The 15,000-nt window shown below is 33.0% G+C and overlaps 1 protein-coding gene across 1 annotated transcript; it reads left to right on the top strand.

Annotated features, from left to right (window-relative positions):
* The first annotated feature begins 1,546 nt into the window (after nucleotides 1-1,546).
* Nucleotides 1,547-5,162, top strand: Acbp1 (Acyl-CoA binding protein 1). Its single transcript, XM_043023924.2, has 3 exons — nucleotides 1,547-1,974; nucleotides 3,455-3,569; nucleotides 4,771-5,162. Exons 1-3 carry the CDS (start codon nucleotides 1,960-1,962, stop codon nucleotides 4,911-4,913), a joined length of 273 nt encoding a protein of 90 aa, XP_042879858.1. The 5' UTR covers nucleotides 1,547-1,959; the 3' UTR covers nucleotides 4,914-5,162.
* The last annotated feature ends 9,838 nt before the right edge of the window (nucleotides 5,163-15,000 follow it).

Below are 15,000 nucleotides of genomic sequence, written 5' to 3'. Positions count from 1 at the left end.
TCTTATACCTTGTACAGACAGACTGACGCACTTTTCCCGTACTTACGTCACTGTCATGTATCTCATGGTTGTATCTCATGGTGGTTACTTTACGCGTATTGATTGGGTTTCGTTGTATTCAGAAGTTAGTCACCTGCTTTTTTCCATTTACGAAATTATATGTATTCTTGTGTTTTATTCAGGGGAAGATGAAGATATGGAAATATATTGCTGCATATCTATCCCCCCAAAAGCAATAACAATATATACATACATACACACACACACACACACACACACACACACACACACACTCACACACACACACACACACATATATATATATGTATATATATATATATATATATATATATATACACAGACACCCAAACACACACACAAGTACACACACGCACAAACACACACACACACACACATATATATATATATACATATATATATATATATATATATATATATATATATATATATATATATATATACAAACACACACACCCGCATATACTGTATGTCTATATATGTATATATATATATATATATATATATATATATATATATATATATATATATATATATATACACACACACACACACACACACACACACACACATATATATATATATATATATATATACACACACACACACACACACACACATATATATATATATATATATATATATATATATATATATATATATATACATACATACATACATATACATGCATATATTCGTTTCTTTTAATGGCTGTACACATAACACACACACCCAAATGTACATAACTGTGCTTGACCTTATATGGATATAGCGCTATTTGCATGCAGACAATGATGTAAACATAACCTAACATGAAAACAAGCACATCTAAAATTACAGAAACCAATTACAACATCGAAAGTTCCCCTCCCACTCCATCAAAGGCCACTCACTATATTGGGCAGAGTCATGCTTGGCGACTGGCCAAAGAATAGGAAGCTGAAGAGATGTATCATATATTTTTTTCTTCTTCTCGGCGCCATTTCTTGGAGCGTCTCCTCCTCCACATTTGAATGTGTTGTTGTATCTTCATAGTTGTTATGTCAAGTTCGTTCAATGGGTGTCTTTGTACGGTGTACTTTGGGTGACGTGGGAGATAAAATGGGGAACTTTTTATAAGCTGGTACGTTACTTTAAACAATAAGCATAGTAACTGTTATCATAGTACATCTCGCCATGATCAAATATCAGCCGGTCCGGGGTCATGAGGGCTATACCACTTAATTTTGGAAGAATAAAAGGGTAAAGAAAACGTTCACAATCAAAACTGGATATGATCAGATTGTCCTGTTCTCTCGCAGTCTACTGTGTCATGTTATTCTTTATACCTATTTGGTAAAAAAGAAAAGAAAAGAAAAAAACTTTTTTTTTCTACCCATCCCCTTTCAAAATTCCTATACACCGCTCCGTTGGATATCATCAGAAATGTTTAATTACGTCTTTCGATTACACATCATATCATAACAATATCTTTATCTTCAACCTCTCATAAATGCTGAAACTTCAGACCATAGGCTACACTGCTGCTGCTATGTGAATTGAAAGCGATCAGGCTCATCACTCCACATATCTTCAAGCAATTTTCAAAACTTTTCGTGGCAAGGGAATGCTACATGTTACCAACCACGACAATAACAACGGGGCCAAATAATACAAATCCTTCTACAGAACAAAAATTAAACCCTACAAGAAGAAACAAACAACAAAAACCTACCACAGGAATAAGAAATAAAATATCATACTTGCCCATATAGTAAGAAAAAAACCGTAAATAGTTAAGTCCTCCCCGCGAGAGGGCAGCCGACGTCGGGGTGCGGCGCGGCGGACGTCGAGCGAAGACCCACCTCGCGGCGCCGGCAAGGCAGAGGGACGTCGGACGCTTCGGAACTCGTACCTCATCATCACCGGCTCTCAAACACCATGTCTCTGGAAGAGGTATGAGACTTCTGTTGGGATCTCTTCTGTGTGGATGGGTTTCAGGAGAGGAGAGGAGTGTTTCGACGTGGGTGTCTGTGTGTGTGATTGGGTGCTGGTTTAATTAAAAAAGGGTCTTGTCGCGTGTCTGGAAAATCGATAGGGACACGCACTCTGTCTGCATGGGGACAGGGAGGGCGTGCTGAGGAATGTCTGTGGTTTCTCGAACTAAGGGCGTGCTGAGGAATGTCTGTCCTGTCTGGGGATCTTGGGTAGCTCTTGGAAGGCTCATGATAGTTGTCATAATTGTTATCTTTCTTTGTTTTTCCAGGCAAGACTGTCTTTTGCATTGTTTGAAGGTTGAAGCAACAGTGTGCAAAAAACTGACCTCTTTGTCATTTTTAAGTAATTTTAATGATTTGAATTGATATGGTGGCTTGGGTAGATACAAGGAAAGCTCTGGCATAACTTTTAATGATTATATTTAGGCCTTCTTCAAAATGCAATTCAGTTTGATAGCATAAAAAGAGATGGAATGCAAAATATTACCTTTTCTTATTTTTAGATAGGATTAAAAACAATTTATTTAGTATATATGGCATGTGACACCTGTGCCAATTGTGGATGACAAGCTATAAGAACCTATTTATATAACACCTGTATGTATTCCATAAGAAGTTTGCTTGGTTTCCTGCATTACAAATTCACTTATATGACTGTACATCATCAAGAATGATGATATACAAATAAAGTGAAGTATATTGAACAGAATTATTGATGGGCATCAAGTTGGACGCATTCCAGTGATGTAAGCGGCCAATTGGCACAGAATGACAGGCGCAAAATTATGGGTAATAAACTAAGTGGAAGGGAGACACGGGAAAACCTCTCTGAAAAGAATCGTAGAGTGGAATGAATGAATGAATGATTCTGCAGGTCATCATGATCATATTAAAAGTTCATGTTTAGGGTTTTGTGAACTTGGTATAAGTAGAATGTTAATTTTGAGTGGAAAAATGATTAGATTGATTTGCTGTTGAATTTTCCTCTTTGAAGCGGAGACATTTCAGTCATGACATTAAAAAATGTTCTTTATATATTGTATTAAATCGGAATAGAATTGAATGAAGCATTGTGGCTTTTCTGTTTTTATCCCCAGCAAAGGCTACCAAACCTACCCCACAGATTTTAAGCAAAATCATATCTTTAATGGGTTCCTTGTGTGATAACAAATTGCCAGGAAGGTATACAAACTGTCTTACCAATATTTACATGGGTGTTTGTTTGCTAATGCCTGAGTTAAGAGCCCATAGATAAGGGAGGTTGGCCTTATCATTTCTTCCTACAAAATATTCTTTATATATATATTTTTTTTAGTTTTGTGAGCTCTTTGTGACTATAGTATCAGATATTCTCTTTACTCATTCCTATTCTGAACATTTACTTATGTTGCAATATATGTTCTTTTTTTTATAATTCAATGATTTGCTTTAATTTGCAGAAGTTTAACAAGGCAGCTGAACAGGTCAAGAACCTGAAGCAGCAGCCTACTGATGATGAACTCAAGGAAATCTATTCCCTCTTCAAGCAGGCAACCGTCGGAGATATTAACACAGGCAAGTTGCGTTTTTTTTTGGAAAAATTGGCTGTTAAGGTCATGTGATTTGAAGGGGTTTAGAAACTCTGCCATGATTTTATCTGTTTTTCAGTGATGGTTATATGTTGGTGTTTGCCCTTTTTTTTATTTTTTTTAATTTTTTTATTTATTTATTTTTTTCCAGTAATTGATGACTTAGTTTTTATTTACTGTTTTTCTTCCATGTTGCAAACATTTATTTTGACAAGATGATTGAGATAAAAGGGAATTTGTGTGTAGTCATCTGTAAAACAAAAAAATATTGTTTCTATTATGGGATGTTTCATAAAGACAAATGGATGATCACAAGACCATGCTATCATATCTAAGAGTGGTCATAAGTTCTTTCCGTTACAAACTCTCGAGACTTCTTATCAACACAACAATTGGCGGCTTGTGGAAGGACTTGAGACGTGGTTCCTTGAAGTTTGGCCTTGAGTGGACATGAGTGATATATGAACACTTATTTTCTGTGAATAAACCTTTAAAAGAAGTTATAAAAAAGATTGTCACATTGTCACATTATAATCATTGTGGTCGCTGTGATGGAAAGCACTTAGTGAGGATCTTCTTTTTATTAATCACACTTGGTTTAACTTTTTGTAATGAAAACTAAAATACTAATACAAGGAGACAGTCCTATATCTTCAAGGACATGAACTTGACAGTAACCTTTTAACTTTTTATGACAATGAATGATTAGGCACAGTGGAAAAAATTGGGATAATAAGGTTTTTTGTATGTTGTAATATTGACTGTTCAAAGTACCACTGATAACAGATCTAATCCAGTATTACTTATTAGTCATTTCTTGAGTGAGCTTATCAGATAATTCAAGATCTGAGATAACAGATATTGACTTTTGAAAGTAATATTATATATGAGTCATTCATCACATCATAAGTGCATCATTTCTTTTTTTATGATCATATTCATATCAAGCCTTTTTTTTTTTTTTTTCATATGAGTTGACAAAACTTTAAATTTTGACCTGGAAATTAACTTTTTTTTTTACCTTATCACATGTGCAGCATTTCTTTTTTATGATCATATTCATTTCAAGCATTTTTTTTTTTTTTTTTTTTTTTTTTCATATGGTTTCACAAAACTTTACATTTTGACCTGGAAACGACCTATTTTTTTTTTTACCCTAAGTGAAATGTCCATTTTCTCCCCTTCAGAGAGGCCAGGCATGTTGGACTTCAAAGGAAAGGCAAAGTGGGATGCCTGGAGCAGTAAGAAGGGCATGGCCAAGGACGCCGCCATGGAGGCATACGTAGCAAAGGCCGAACAGCTGATCAGTACCTACGGCCTTAAGGAATAAACATATCGTACCCTGTGTAACCAGTACATGTTTACTCTACGGCAGTATTTTTCTTTTTTTTTTTGGTTTTTGTTTTTGTTTTTCATATGATGTGAAAGTGATATATTGGTATCATTCACCCTTTTTTTTCTTTGTATTATCTTCTCTGATAGATTTATTTTAAAAAGAGCAATGTAACCTGTTTGAGGACTCACCATGTTCTAAGTGGATTTGTATTTTGATACCAGTGGAAATAAAATAGCAGATCTATCCTTTGTATGATTATCAAGTTAACTTTTTTTGTGGGTTGGTGTATATGTTTTCTTGAGCCATCAAGAGGCAGTGAGCTTAATACATCTGTTTGTCAGTTGAGAGGAAGTATTAAAAGAGCATGGATTGTTAATATGATAATGGAACAGGGTACAACTTGTATCTTATAAACATAAGTTATGTATTGTACTGACATTCCACATCCAAAGTCATGTTTTTTTTTCATTCAAATTAAGTATGGATAATTGAATAAATTTTCATTAAGTCAGATAACTCTGGGAGACTTTCCATTGCTAATCTGTTAGGTTAAAGTCGAAAAAGCAAAGTTCATCATAAACATTAATAATCTTTATTTCTACAAGTTCTTAAATACAGACTGAAAAACAGTGTTTGATATTGGCTATTCTTAGATACTGGGCTGTATTCCTGTAAAGTCATAACAACCAGGGGTATTTTCTAACAAAGGCAAACAAGTCATACTGAAGAGATATTCCAATTCACAAAAATGCAAGTGCAATATATAGAGTGAGATAACCAAAACACATCAATGTGAGGACTGATCTTTCTCAATTCTCGGTCGGGTAACTAAAAAGTAATGTCTTCTTCCCACGATTGTTAATATCAATAAAACTATTTAATGAACAAACTCGTGACACTGAAATACGAGAGATTACATCCGTGTCTACTTTTGAGAATTGCGTACCTCTCGTGTGAAGGTACAATTTTTACACAGTGCAGGAGGACTATAACAGGAAGTGGTACAAATACATCAGGCCTGTCACTACATTAATTCCTAATCCTACAGTACAAAAATGTCATTAGTATTATCTACCATGTTGATACAAGGTTATGATGAAACACCTATCATGAACATGGAGCGACTAAACTGATTTACTCTTTGAAGGTGCATTGGTGTGAAATATGTAAGTGGGAAGAATGAACTTTCTATTATAATTTACCTATCCAAATGCAGTAAATAGATATACCACTACTTAGTCCTAAATGTAATTTCATGTGTTCATATACTTGAACGACTGGGTGTGTTCGTCTTGGTCATTCCGCGTGAAGAACGGTATTACATTAAAAATTATTTTCTATCTAGAATGTAAACATAAATTATCTAATAACCAGATTTAAATGACCTATTTTCCCATTAGATTTACATTTAGTTTGCAGACTTAAGCAAAGCAAACATTGTTCAAAGGCACAGATTTTTAAAAATGAAAATGAAACAACACACTAAAAAAACATGAAATAAAGGGTAAGAATGGAGAGGTTTCTACTAGCTACTTGAAGACGAAGAAAATGTTGAAACAGCATTCCTCTAGTGTGTTTACTGCATATTCCTTTTTTATTGTTAGATATTATGCACTAAATGACACAAGTGAAGGCCTAAAATGCTAACTTTAAACTATAGTTACAACAAAATTACATGACATTTGAGCATGCAGAAGTGCAGGATATGTCATTCTTTCTTTCTGTTTTGTGCTAAATTTTGTCCCGTCTCATTTTTCTCTAAATAACCAATAAATAGAAACTATTTTTGATAGGCACATAAAGTTTAGCAGCTTCCTAAATAGGAATATCCCCATAGTGATGGGTAACCTTTATACATGTAAAGGTGTTTTCAGTGCTTCCACCGGGCGGCCTGAAGGGAATGTCCCCTTGTGGCCATCGCATGCGGCTCGACGTGTATAGAGGTCCCCGGCAGGAAGGGATACGTGTGAAGGGAAACGATTCACAGAAATTGCTATCTTCAGGTTTGGCACACTGCTGGCGAGAAGTCATTTATATTCACTTCACTTATCCTAACTTATTTTAATAATACTAATTAGATGATGCATGTAATTCCAAATCAATCAGTCAATTAAGGAATAATTGATAACTTTAATACAAAAGGATATAAGGGAGTCTTATCTAAACAACAAAACTACAGTTTTCAAGAACATTGGCTTAAGAAATACAATAATTACAGAACTGCTCTTCTAAACCATGTAGGGTTTACTCTTCTTGGTACAAATAGATGATGTGAACAAAGAGCAATAAAACAGATGCATGAAGAAGTTAACAAAGGGAAAATATTGATAAAGAAACAAACAAACGAAAAACAAAAAAAATATATATATATAAAAATAAAACAAACCAAAATAACAACAAAGAAGCAAAGACAAGTAAATGAAGAAAACGTAAATATAAGAGAAACCCTAAAGCAAATGGCTGATCACACGCACTAAGAAAGTAATTAGTCTCATTGAGCCTTGATTCTAAGAGGTGACAATAGAAGATGAACTATGAAGATGCAGCAGAGTTCTGACTCATATTCTACTATGGTTAAGACGAGGCTGGAATGACCTTTCTTACATGACTTGACCTTTTCTGCTACTTGTCAGCTCTAGCTACTATCTCATGGCTTTATTTTACTTTGTGACTATATTTATGCATGACATCTACTCTCAAAATTAGATAGGAAGATTATATTAATAAATTACACAATGCTTGAAGTTTGAACAGTGCTATTTTATTGCGATTACTCTTGTAAACCACAGAACTTCTTTACAATCCTATTTTTGTTTCTCAATTACTATGATGACTTTGCATATTACATAATGCACAATATGATAATCTTTACTTAAATCATTCTCAAATTCACCTCTTTAGTCACTTCTCAACAAATTTTCAAGGCTATAATTTTTCCCCACATCCTATCAACAATCCCTTTTAAGAAAACATAAAAAAATCAACCAAAGAAAAGACAGAAAGAAAGAAGCAACAGACATATAAATATTTGTAAAAAGACTCACCTTTACGCAGATACATATCAGAAAGACAAAACAAAAGATTGAATCCAAAAAGGGCCACATCTGTATACACTAATTTCACACCTGAGATGATATAAAGGCAAACATCCATGTGGAAGGGAAACTAGAAACAGGAAAATGTATTTAAACTTCTTCATGAGGTGTATAAAGGAACACAAATGAATGATGATACATATATTATCATCCTCACATCCTCCATAACATATAATCCACCTTCAGCTCCATTACACCTTTTTAACAACCGCATAGCATTTTAAAACACTCCACCGCATAGAATTTTAAAACACTCCACCGTGTATATGGTTGCTTTTTTTCTCCCAACAACTGCAGTTAGAATTAAATGTCCCTAGTACAGATTATCCTATTGTTTTATCAAACTCAAGAGAATGCACACATGTGAATCAGATACCATAAGAATAAATCATTCTAAGGTCATCAGGGCAGTTGAACTTTAAAGGTCACAATTAGAAATCAACAGTCGTGAGCTTATTACTGCTGTTTTGAGAATGTTACTGGCTTTTTCTGTGCAATGCCATACTCTGCATGGTAATGCTAGTTTAAGTAAGAGATCTTATAGGTATCAAAATAATTCAATTATCTTGATACTTTCTTAGAAATAAGGAAATGTCAAAAAATTCATTTTCATAATAATGCACCTTCACAATGCATAGTTATGGAATGATTATCTAACAAGAGAAATCATGTTAGATATTCATGGTTTATCATAAGAGACAAATGAATTATTCTCTAACTATTGAAGTTCCAGATCAGCTTGGACCATTGGCCAGGCATGTATGCTAACAACTTTTTCTACTAAAAACATTAACAAGAACAAAGAATGATACTTTACTCCAGGCAGGTGTACTGACACTATAAAAAAAGTAAGAATGAAATAGCATAGTTCTACAATATATAATGATCATTTTAATACTACATCTTCATTACATACTGGTAATTCTGATAAAAGATCTATATGTTAGTTACACATCTTATATTGCAGAATTATTTGTTTATTACAATGAGCGTTGTTCAAATCCACACACATTACATCTCTCCACGTTAAAAACTTCAACAAAGTCATGGATTTTCTTATCCTTTCCCTATGAAGAGAACCTTTCCCAAGTTGCTCCCAGTCCTTTCCTATATTGCTATCTGCATACTTCAAACACGCTTGGATTGATCAAATAAATTTAAAGACTCAAAAATCCTTTAGATTGATAATCAAGAATACTTATATGATCCAATATGTTTAAAATGTGAATTGTTTATTAGCGTTAGCATTAGTTTTTATAATCATAGCATTTGTCTAATTTTCATTATTCTTCTAACATATCTTTTACAAGATATTTATATTTAAGATTAACTTTTCCAAATAAAATATATTAGTTTTCTGGAGATTTTTGTAATTTTAATAACAGAGCAAATATCAAAATAAGACTTGTGACAACTTATGAATATAATTCAAACACATACTTTATGTGTGCATAGATACACAAAATTACATACAATACATACATAAATACATTTGGTTAAATAAATCATCTTCTTATGTTCAGAAACTGATTACCTAGGCAACATAATACAAATCCAGGGAATATATTAAAATTTCTAGCATTCTAAAAGAATATATAACCAAATTACATGAAAGAAATGCATCTATAGTTTCCACATGTAATATGACTTTCAGTTAAATCTTTCAGAGGAAGAATTCATAAGGAAATAATCTCCATAACAAATAAGTCTATGAAATCAAAACCCATGGCATCTGAACAGTTAAATCTTCACTTGATATTATAATCACACAAGAAATCTACCTTTTATTAACCTCATATCTATATCACAAATTAAAGTTCCAGTGGTTTGTTTCCCTATCATTCACTGTAGTACGGTAGAAATGAAGAAAAATAATATCTTTTACCTTTCACCATTCACTATTCTTTAAGATCTTTAAACTAAAGCTGTTTAGCAAGATGAATTTCATGGTGTTCCTTGTAGAACTGCAACCTCAGATTCAACGCTGGCCCTTTTCTGTTTCTCTACTTAGCCGCTAACATTCATTCTCAAAATCATCTCATTCATAATTTCCTTCTCTAATGATTCTTTACTACCAAATTTCAGGAACATTTAATTCACTGTTATCCTTTTATGTAATGCCTGAAATGACAATGTGAGCTGTATTATGAAATGAGCGGGACATATCATATTTTCTAAAGTTAAGTGGTTTTCTTGTAACCGACTGTGGTAGTTTATTAGTCTTAAAATACCAGGTACTACATAATGACCATTGATAAATGTAAATTTATTTTCTCTTTTTTGTCCTCTGACCTCATAGATTTATTTAAAAAAAAACAATGATTATATCTTCATTATCAGTGCTAATATTGAAAATAGTTGAAAATTATTTGTTATTATCTTTATCTTACAATCCAGAATAGTAGGAATAACAATTTACCTGAACATGAGTTCAGGTAAAAGCTACATGCTAGCTAAAAAATCAGCAAAAAGAAAGGAGAAAAAAATAATAACAATTATACAAACTGGTATACAAATTCATTTATCAGTTTATTCTTAGAACTACATTTTTATTCTATGCACATTCATCTTGTTGCTTTGCTTCTTTATAGCAATGGTGCTAGTGTGATATATTACATTAATCCATTAATGATCGGGCTATTTTGGCTCTAAATGGTCGAAATGCCGGGATATACTAATGCTTAAGCCTAACGCCTCGGGATTCTCGGCTGTACTAGCCGCGCCCGATCACCTGTCACCTGTCATTAACGGGTTAAGAGTAGTTGTGCAGATGGTACCTGCATTTCCCTTAGACACTCTATATGTTTTTTTTTTTCTGATAGCTGTTATCAATATGAGCTGCGATTGTAGGTTCTGATGAATTTAGATTAGACTTTAGGAGAGAGAGAAAAAAGTGAAAAAGAGACTGAGAAAGAGAAAGAGAAAGAGAGAGTGAGAAAGGAAAAGAGAGAGCAAGGAGAGAAAAAATAGAAAAAGAGACACAGAGAGAGAGAGAGAGAAGAGAGAGAGAGAGAGAGAGAGAAGAGAGAGAGAGAGAGAGAGAGAGAGAGAGAGAGAGAGAGAGAGAGAGAGAGAGAGAGAGAGAGAGAGAGAGAGAGAGAGAGAAAGAGAGAGAGAGAGAGAAAGAGAGAGAGAGAGAGGAAGAAAAAAGGAAATACAGAAGAGGGTTTTTTATTAAACACAAATAAATAAATCATGAATTTGTTTGTACCTGGAAATACTTTTGGCACCTAACATAAACTAATACAAAATTTCAGAGCAAACCTAAGTAATGAGCATACCAGGTCTAAACTAAAGTCAGTAAGGTTGGAAAAAAAGAAAAAGCTATGGCTAAAAATGCTACCAAAGCCAAAACAAACATATTCTAGATCACAAAAGTATTATGAAACCATATTACTCTCTGTGGATGAAAAAATACAGGCCATTGCCAATTGGAGGAAGAAGAAAAAGGAAAAAAAGAGAGACAGTCATAAAAAACATTGAGATATTTTATTGTTAAGAGTATTTCAAATAAAACATCAACAGAATCACGTAAGCAACATGGAGTTTTAATCATAAGGAAAACAGAGCATTACTAGTCAAAAAATACATTCTTTAACAATACAGTTTTATGGGGAAAACTTCAGCTTGTCCAGAGAAGTTCATTCAGTTTATATATACTTATAGATCTTGTAATAAAATAAATAAAAAAATTCAATATATATTTCAATGAAGTTGTAACAATTGTACTAAATGTGTACTTTTCACTTACATATTACCAGGTATGTTGAGAAATTCTTAAATGAACAAACTGAAGTGATATGAACTTACTCATAATAATTTTATACAGCATTAAGTTCATCTTTTTATCACATTACCCCAATCGTTGATATAATTATCAATTTGCAAAAAAATACTGAGAACTAAATGTAAGAAAACATCTGGAAGAGAATATTCAGTATCAAGTTAATGTCTGCAAAACACAATATGGTGGTGATGAAACGGCAAGGACATACTCTGTGAACACTTGTGTTTTATGTGACAAATTATATCATCTTCTCCATTCAAGTTTAAGTTTGCTTGATAAAAGATCGAATGTCTGAACCAGAGGATCTAGCACTGCCATACAAAATGCCATAATGCCTAGGATTAATAGACTGGAAATATATCGAATTATAGTCATCTTCAATATATAATTAATCTTTTTAATTTCAAAGTAAAGTAATTTTCTTGTTGAAAAATGTATAGAAAATGGCCACGGGCTTAGTTCAATAATTATATGTACTGAATTCTTTAGAGACATCTACTTCATGCTACTATTATGTTTGATGAAATTGTTGTGAGACATTACATCTACAAATTAGAAATTGCTTTAGAGTACATCAAACTATTATTTGTGAATGTTGGTACTGCAATTGCTGCAATTGCTAAGTTCAAATTCAATTTGTGGTATACAATTCTTTTATACTATTAATAATGATCATAATAATAAATTCTCAGTGAAAAAATGCCAGGAATATATCCTCTTCCTGAGTAACTGGTATACACTTCTAACTCTGTGATTTTGTGTATCATACATTGATACATATGTTAACCCATTGGTCGCGGTATTAAAAAAAGGTCTGTGCAGTAAGATGACTGTTTTACATGTCTGGCACGGTGCCATCCGCATCTACGACCGACTCTGCCTTTGCAGCAAATCATGCCATCCGCTGCTAATGGATAAATTCTAAAAATGCCTCAAACGAATATGCTGAACAAGCAGTTTTCCTCATGCTGCAAAAGCCATTATAATCCCGTGTTCCATCCTGTTACATGATAATTATTTAACGCAGAATGGACAAAAAATCATCATACTGACTGCCTTTGCTGACACCATATTTTGGTAGCTAAGACTCTTAAACATTTTGAAATATTAAATTCTTGTTGTTGTCTTCAACTAATAGAGCAAAAAACATTATATCTGGTTCATTCTCATAAACTGAAAATAAATATATGCTACATTCTGAATAAAAGCAAAATGTAGGTTCAACTTTACTAGATGTTCATATCAATTAATTTGATAACATGAGTAAACAGTGTCATTGAATCAATTATTACCCAAATACATCCAGTATATACTTAAATTTTTAATGCTTCTCTTTTTGAGGTTTTCATATCTGACTATTGCCTTACAGTTTTGTGATAATTTGAGCATTGTTTACAAGAGATGTGTCGGTCGTATTGGTATTTCTTTTCTTTTTTTTAGTTCTAGTATTGGTACCAGTAAAGTGGAAATAAAGCTAATACTCTGATACTTACATATTCTATGGATCATGTAATTCAGGGTAAAGTCCCGTTTTTGTGGTTGGAATTTAATAATTCACTACATTCTGTGACTTATCATTCACATAAGCTAATCAACAACTTAGCCAAAATAATGCTACTCCCAAGGATATACTGGTAGTTATACACAGGTTAGCATTACGTTGGAGGTTGCAATCCTTGGATGCTGATTCCTGAGCTAAACTGGGGGTACTGGACACATGGTCACAAATCTAACTGCTTCTTTAACCTATTGGTCGCGGTATTAAAAAAAGGTCTGTGCAGTAGGATAGCTGAATTACATGCCATCCGCGTCTATCACCGACTCTGCCTTTGCACCAAATCATGCCATCCGCTGCTAATGGGTTAATTTTGACAATATGGATATTTCATTTTTTTGAACTGTTAATTTCATCCAATAGAATTTTTTGTCTGCCAGTTCCCCTATCTCGAAAATGAAAATGAAAATAGCTTTACACTTTTTATAATTACAGACAAAATACAAAGAAAATTATATCATTTCAGTATTGGTATCAGCACACATCTTGGTATTCGTCCATCTCTAGTGTATTGATCTACCTTGCTTAAGAATGAAGAAAGATGGGTTCTTAAGGTATGAATGAGTAAGAATAAAAAATTCTTTATCAATGAATTTAACAATGCAGAATATTTCTTAGGCTAACCTTTTGGTCAGCAATGGGGTTAGTAACTATATGATGCAATAAAACTAAAGTAAATGTTTCTTATATATTGGCAGCAGTGTCCTAGAAAACAGAAGATAAGAAAAAAAATCATCATGCTAATTCGTGTAATAATATCTTTATGAAAATAATCCTTCAGACAGAAAACTTCTTTCCTGCAAATACCATTAATTAATTTTGATATTTACAGCAATGTTTAGTATCTCTCACCAAAAACATTTTTTGTTTCAATTTAAATCTAAATATTTTATCACATAACATTACCACAGATATTTGCAAGACATTCTTTTACCTTTTTTTTGTGAGAAATATTTGCACACACAGAATCCCTGACCAAAGGTAATATAAAAAAAAAACTACCATGAATACATAAATAAATACATATGAGAAAAGGAACAAAGACTGGAGAAACTATCAATGTTTATTCATTACCTCATGAGAATCCTTTACTTCTAAAGAATTGCTGAAGACTCTTCTTCATATTATTCCATACTGATCTGAAACCTTAATGTTGCCTTTATATCACTAATATATACTTTGAAAAATACTTAAGTAAACATCCTCACAGTCCTAGATAGTAAACACTGTCTTTGGCATCACATTATCCATTATACACTAAGTACAGTGCTTTGATAATCCATAAACTTTCACAGCAGGTAAACCTCAGCCTTGATTTTAATTCTACGCATCTGATGTTACCAAAAAGAAAATCTTGATGAGAATTGATGAATGAATCCAGCTCACATCAATTGTTAAATCAGCATCAACATAAAAAGGATAATTTTTGTCTTCTTTTGGAACTGTAGCTTTCAAGACGTGCTTCATCCTGTATACACGAGACACATCTGGGCATCATAGGAACTTTATTTTTTTGATATACAGTCCTGTATTTTGAGACCAACTCTTTCTTTAACCCTTTTCCGGTTTTAAAAAAAAACCCCAAACCCCAAAAAAAAAAATTTTTTTTGGGGGGGGAAAAAAAAAAAAAAAAAAAAAAAAACC

The sequence above is a fragment of the Penaeus japonicus genome, unplaced genomic scaffold (assembly GCF_977035675.1).
Source record: "Penaeus japonicus unplaced genomic scaffold, GWHDUDI00000001_assembly GWHDUDI00000012, whole genome shotgun sequence".
In the NCBI taxonomy this organism is placed as follows: Eukaryota; Metazoa; Arthropoda; class Malacostraca; order Decapoda; family Penaeidae; genus Penaeus; species Penaeus japonicus.
Note: the sequence above shows the minus strand (reverse complement) of the source record. Positions and strands in the feature narration are given on the sequence as shown.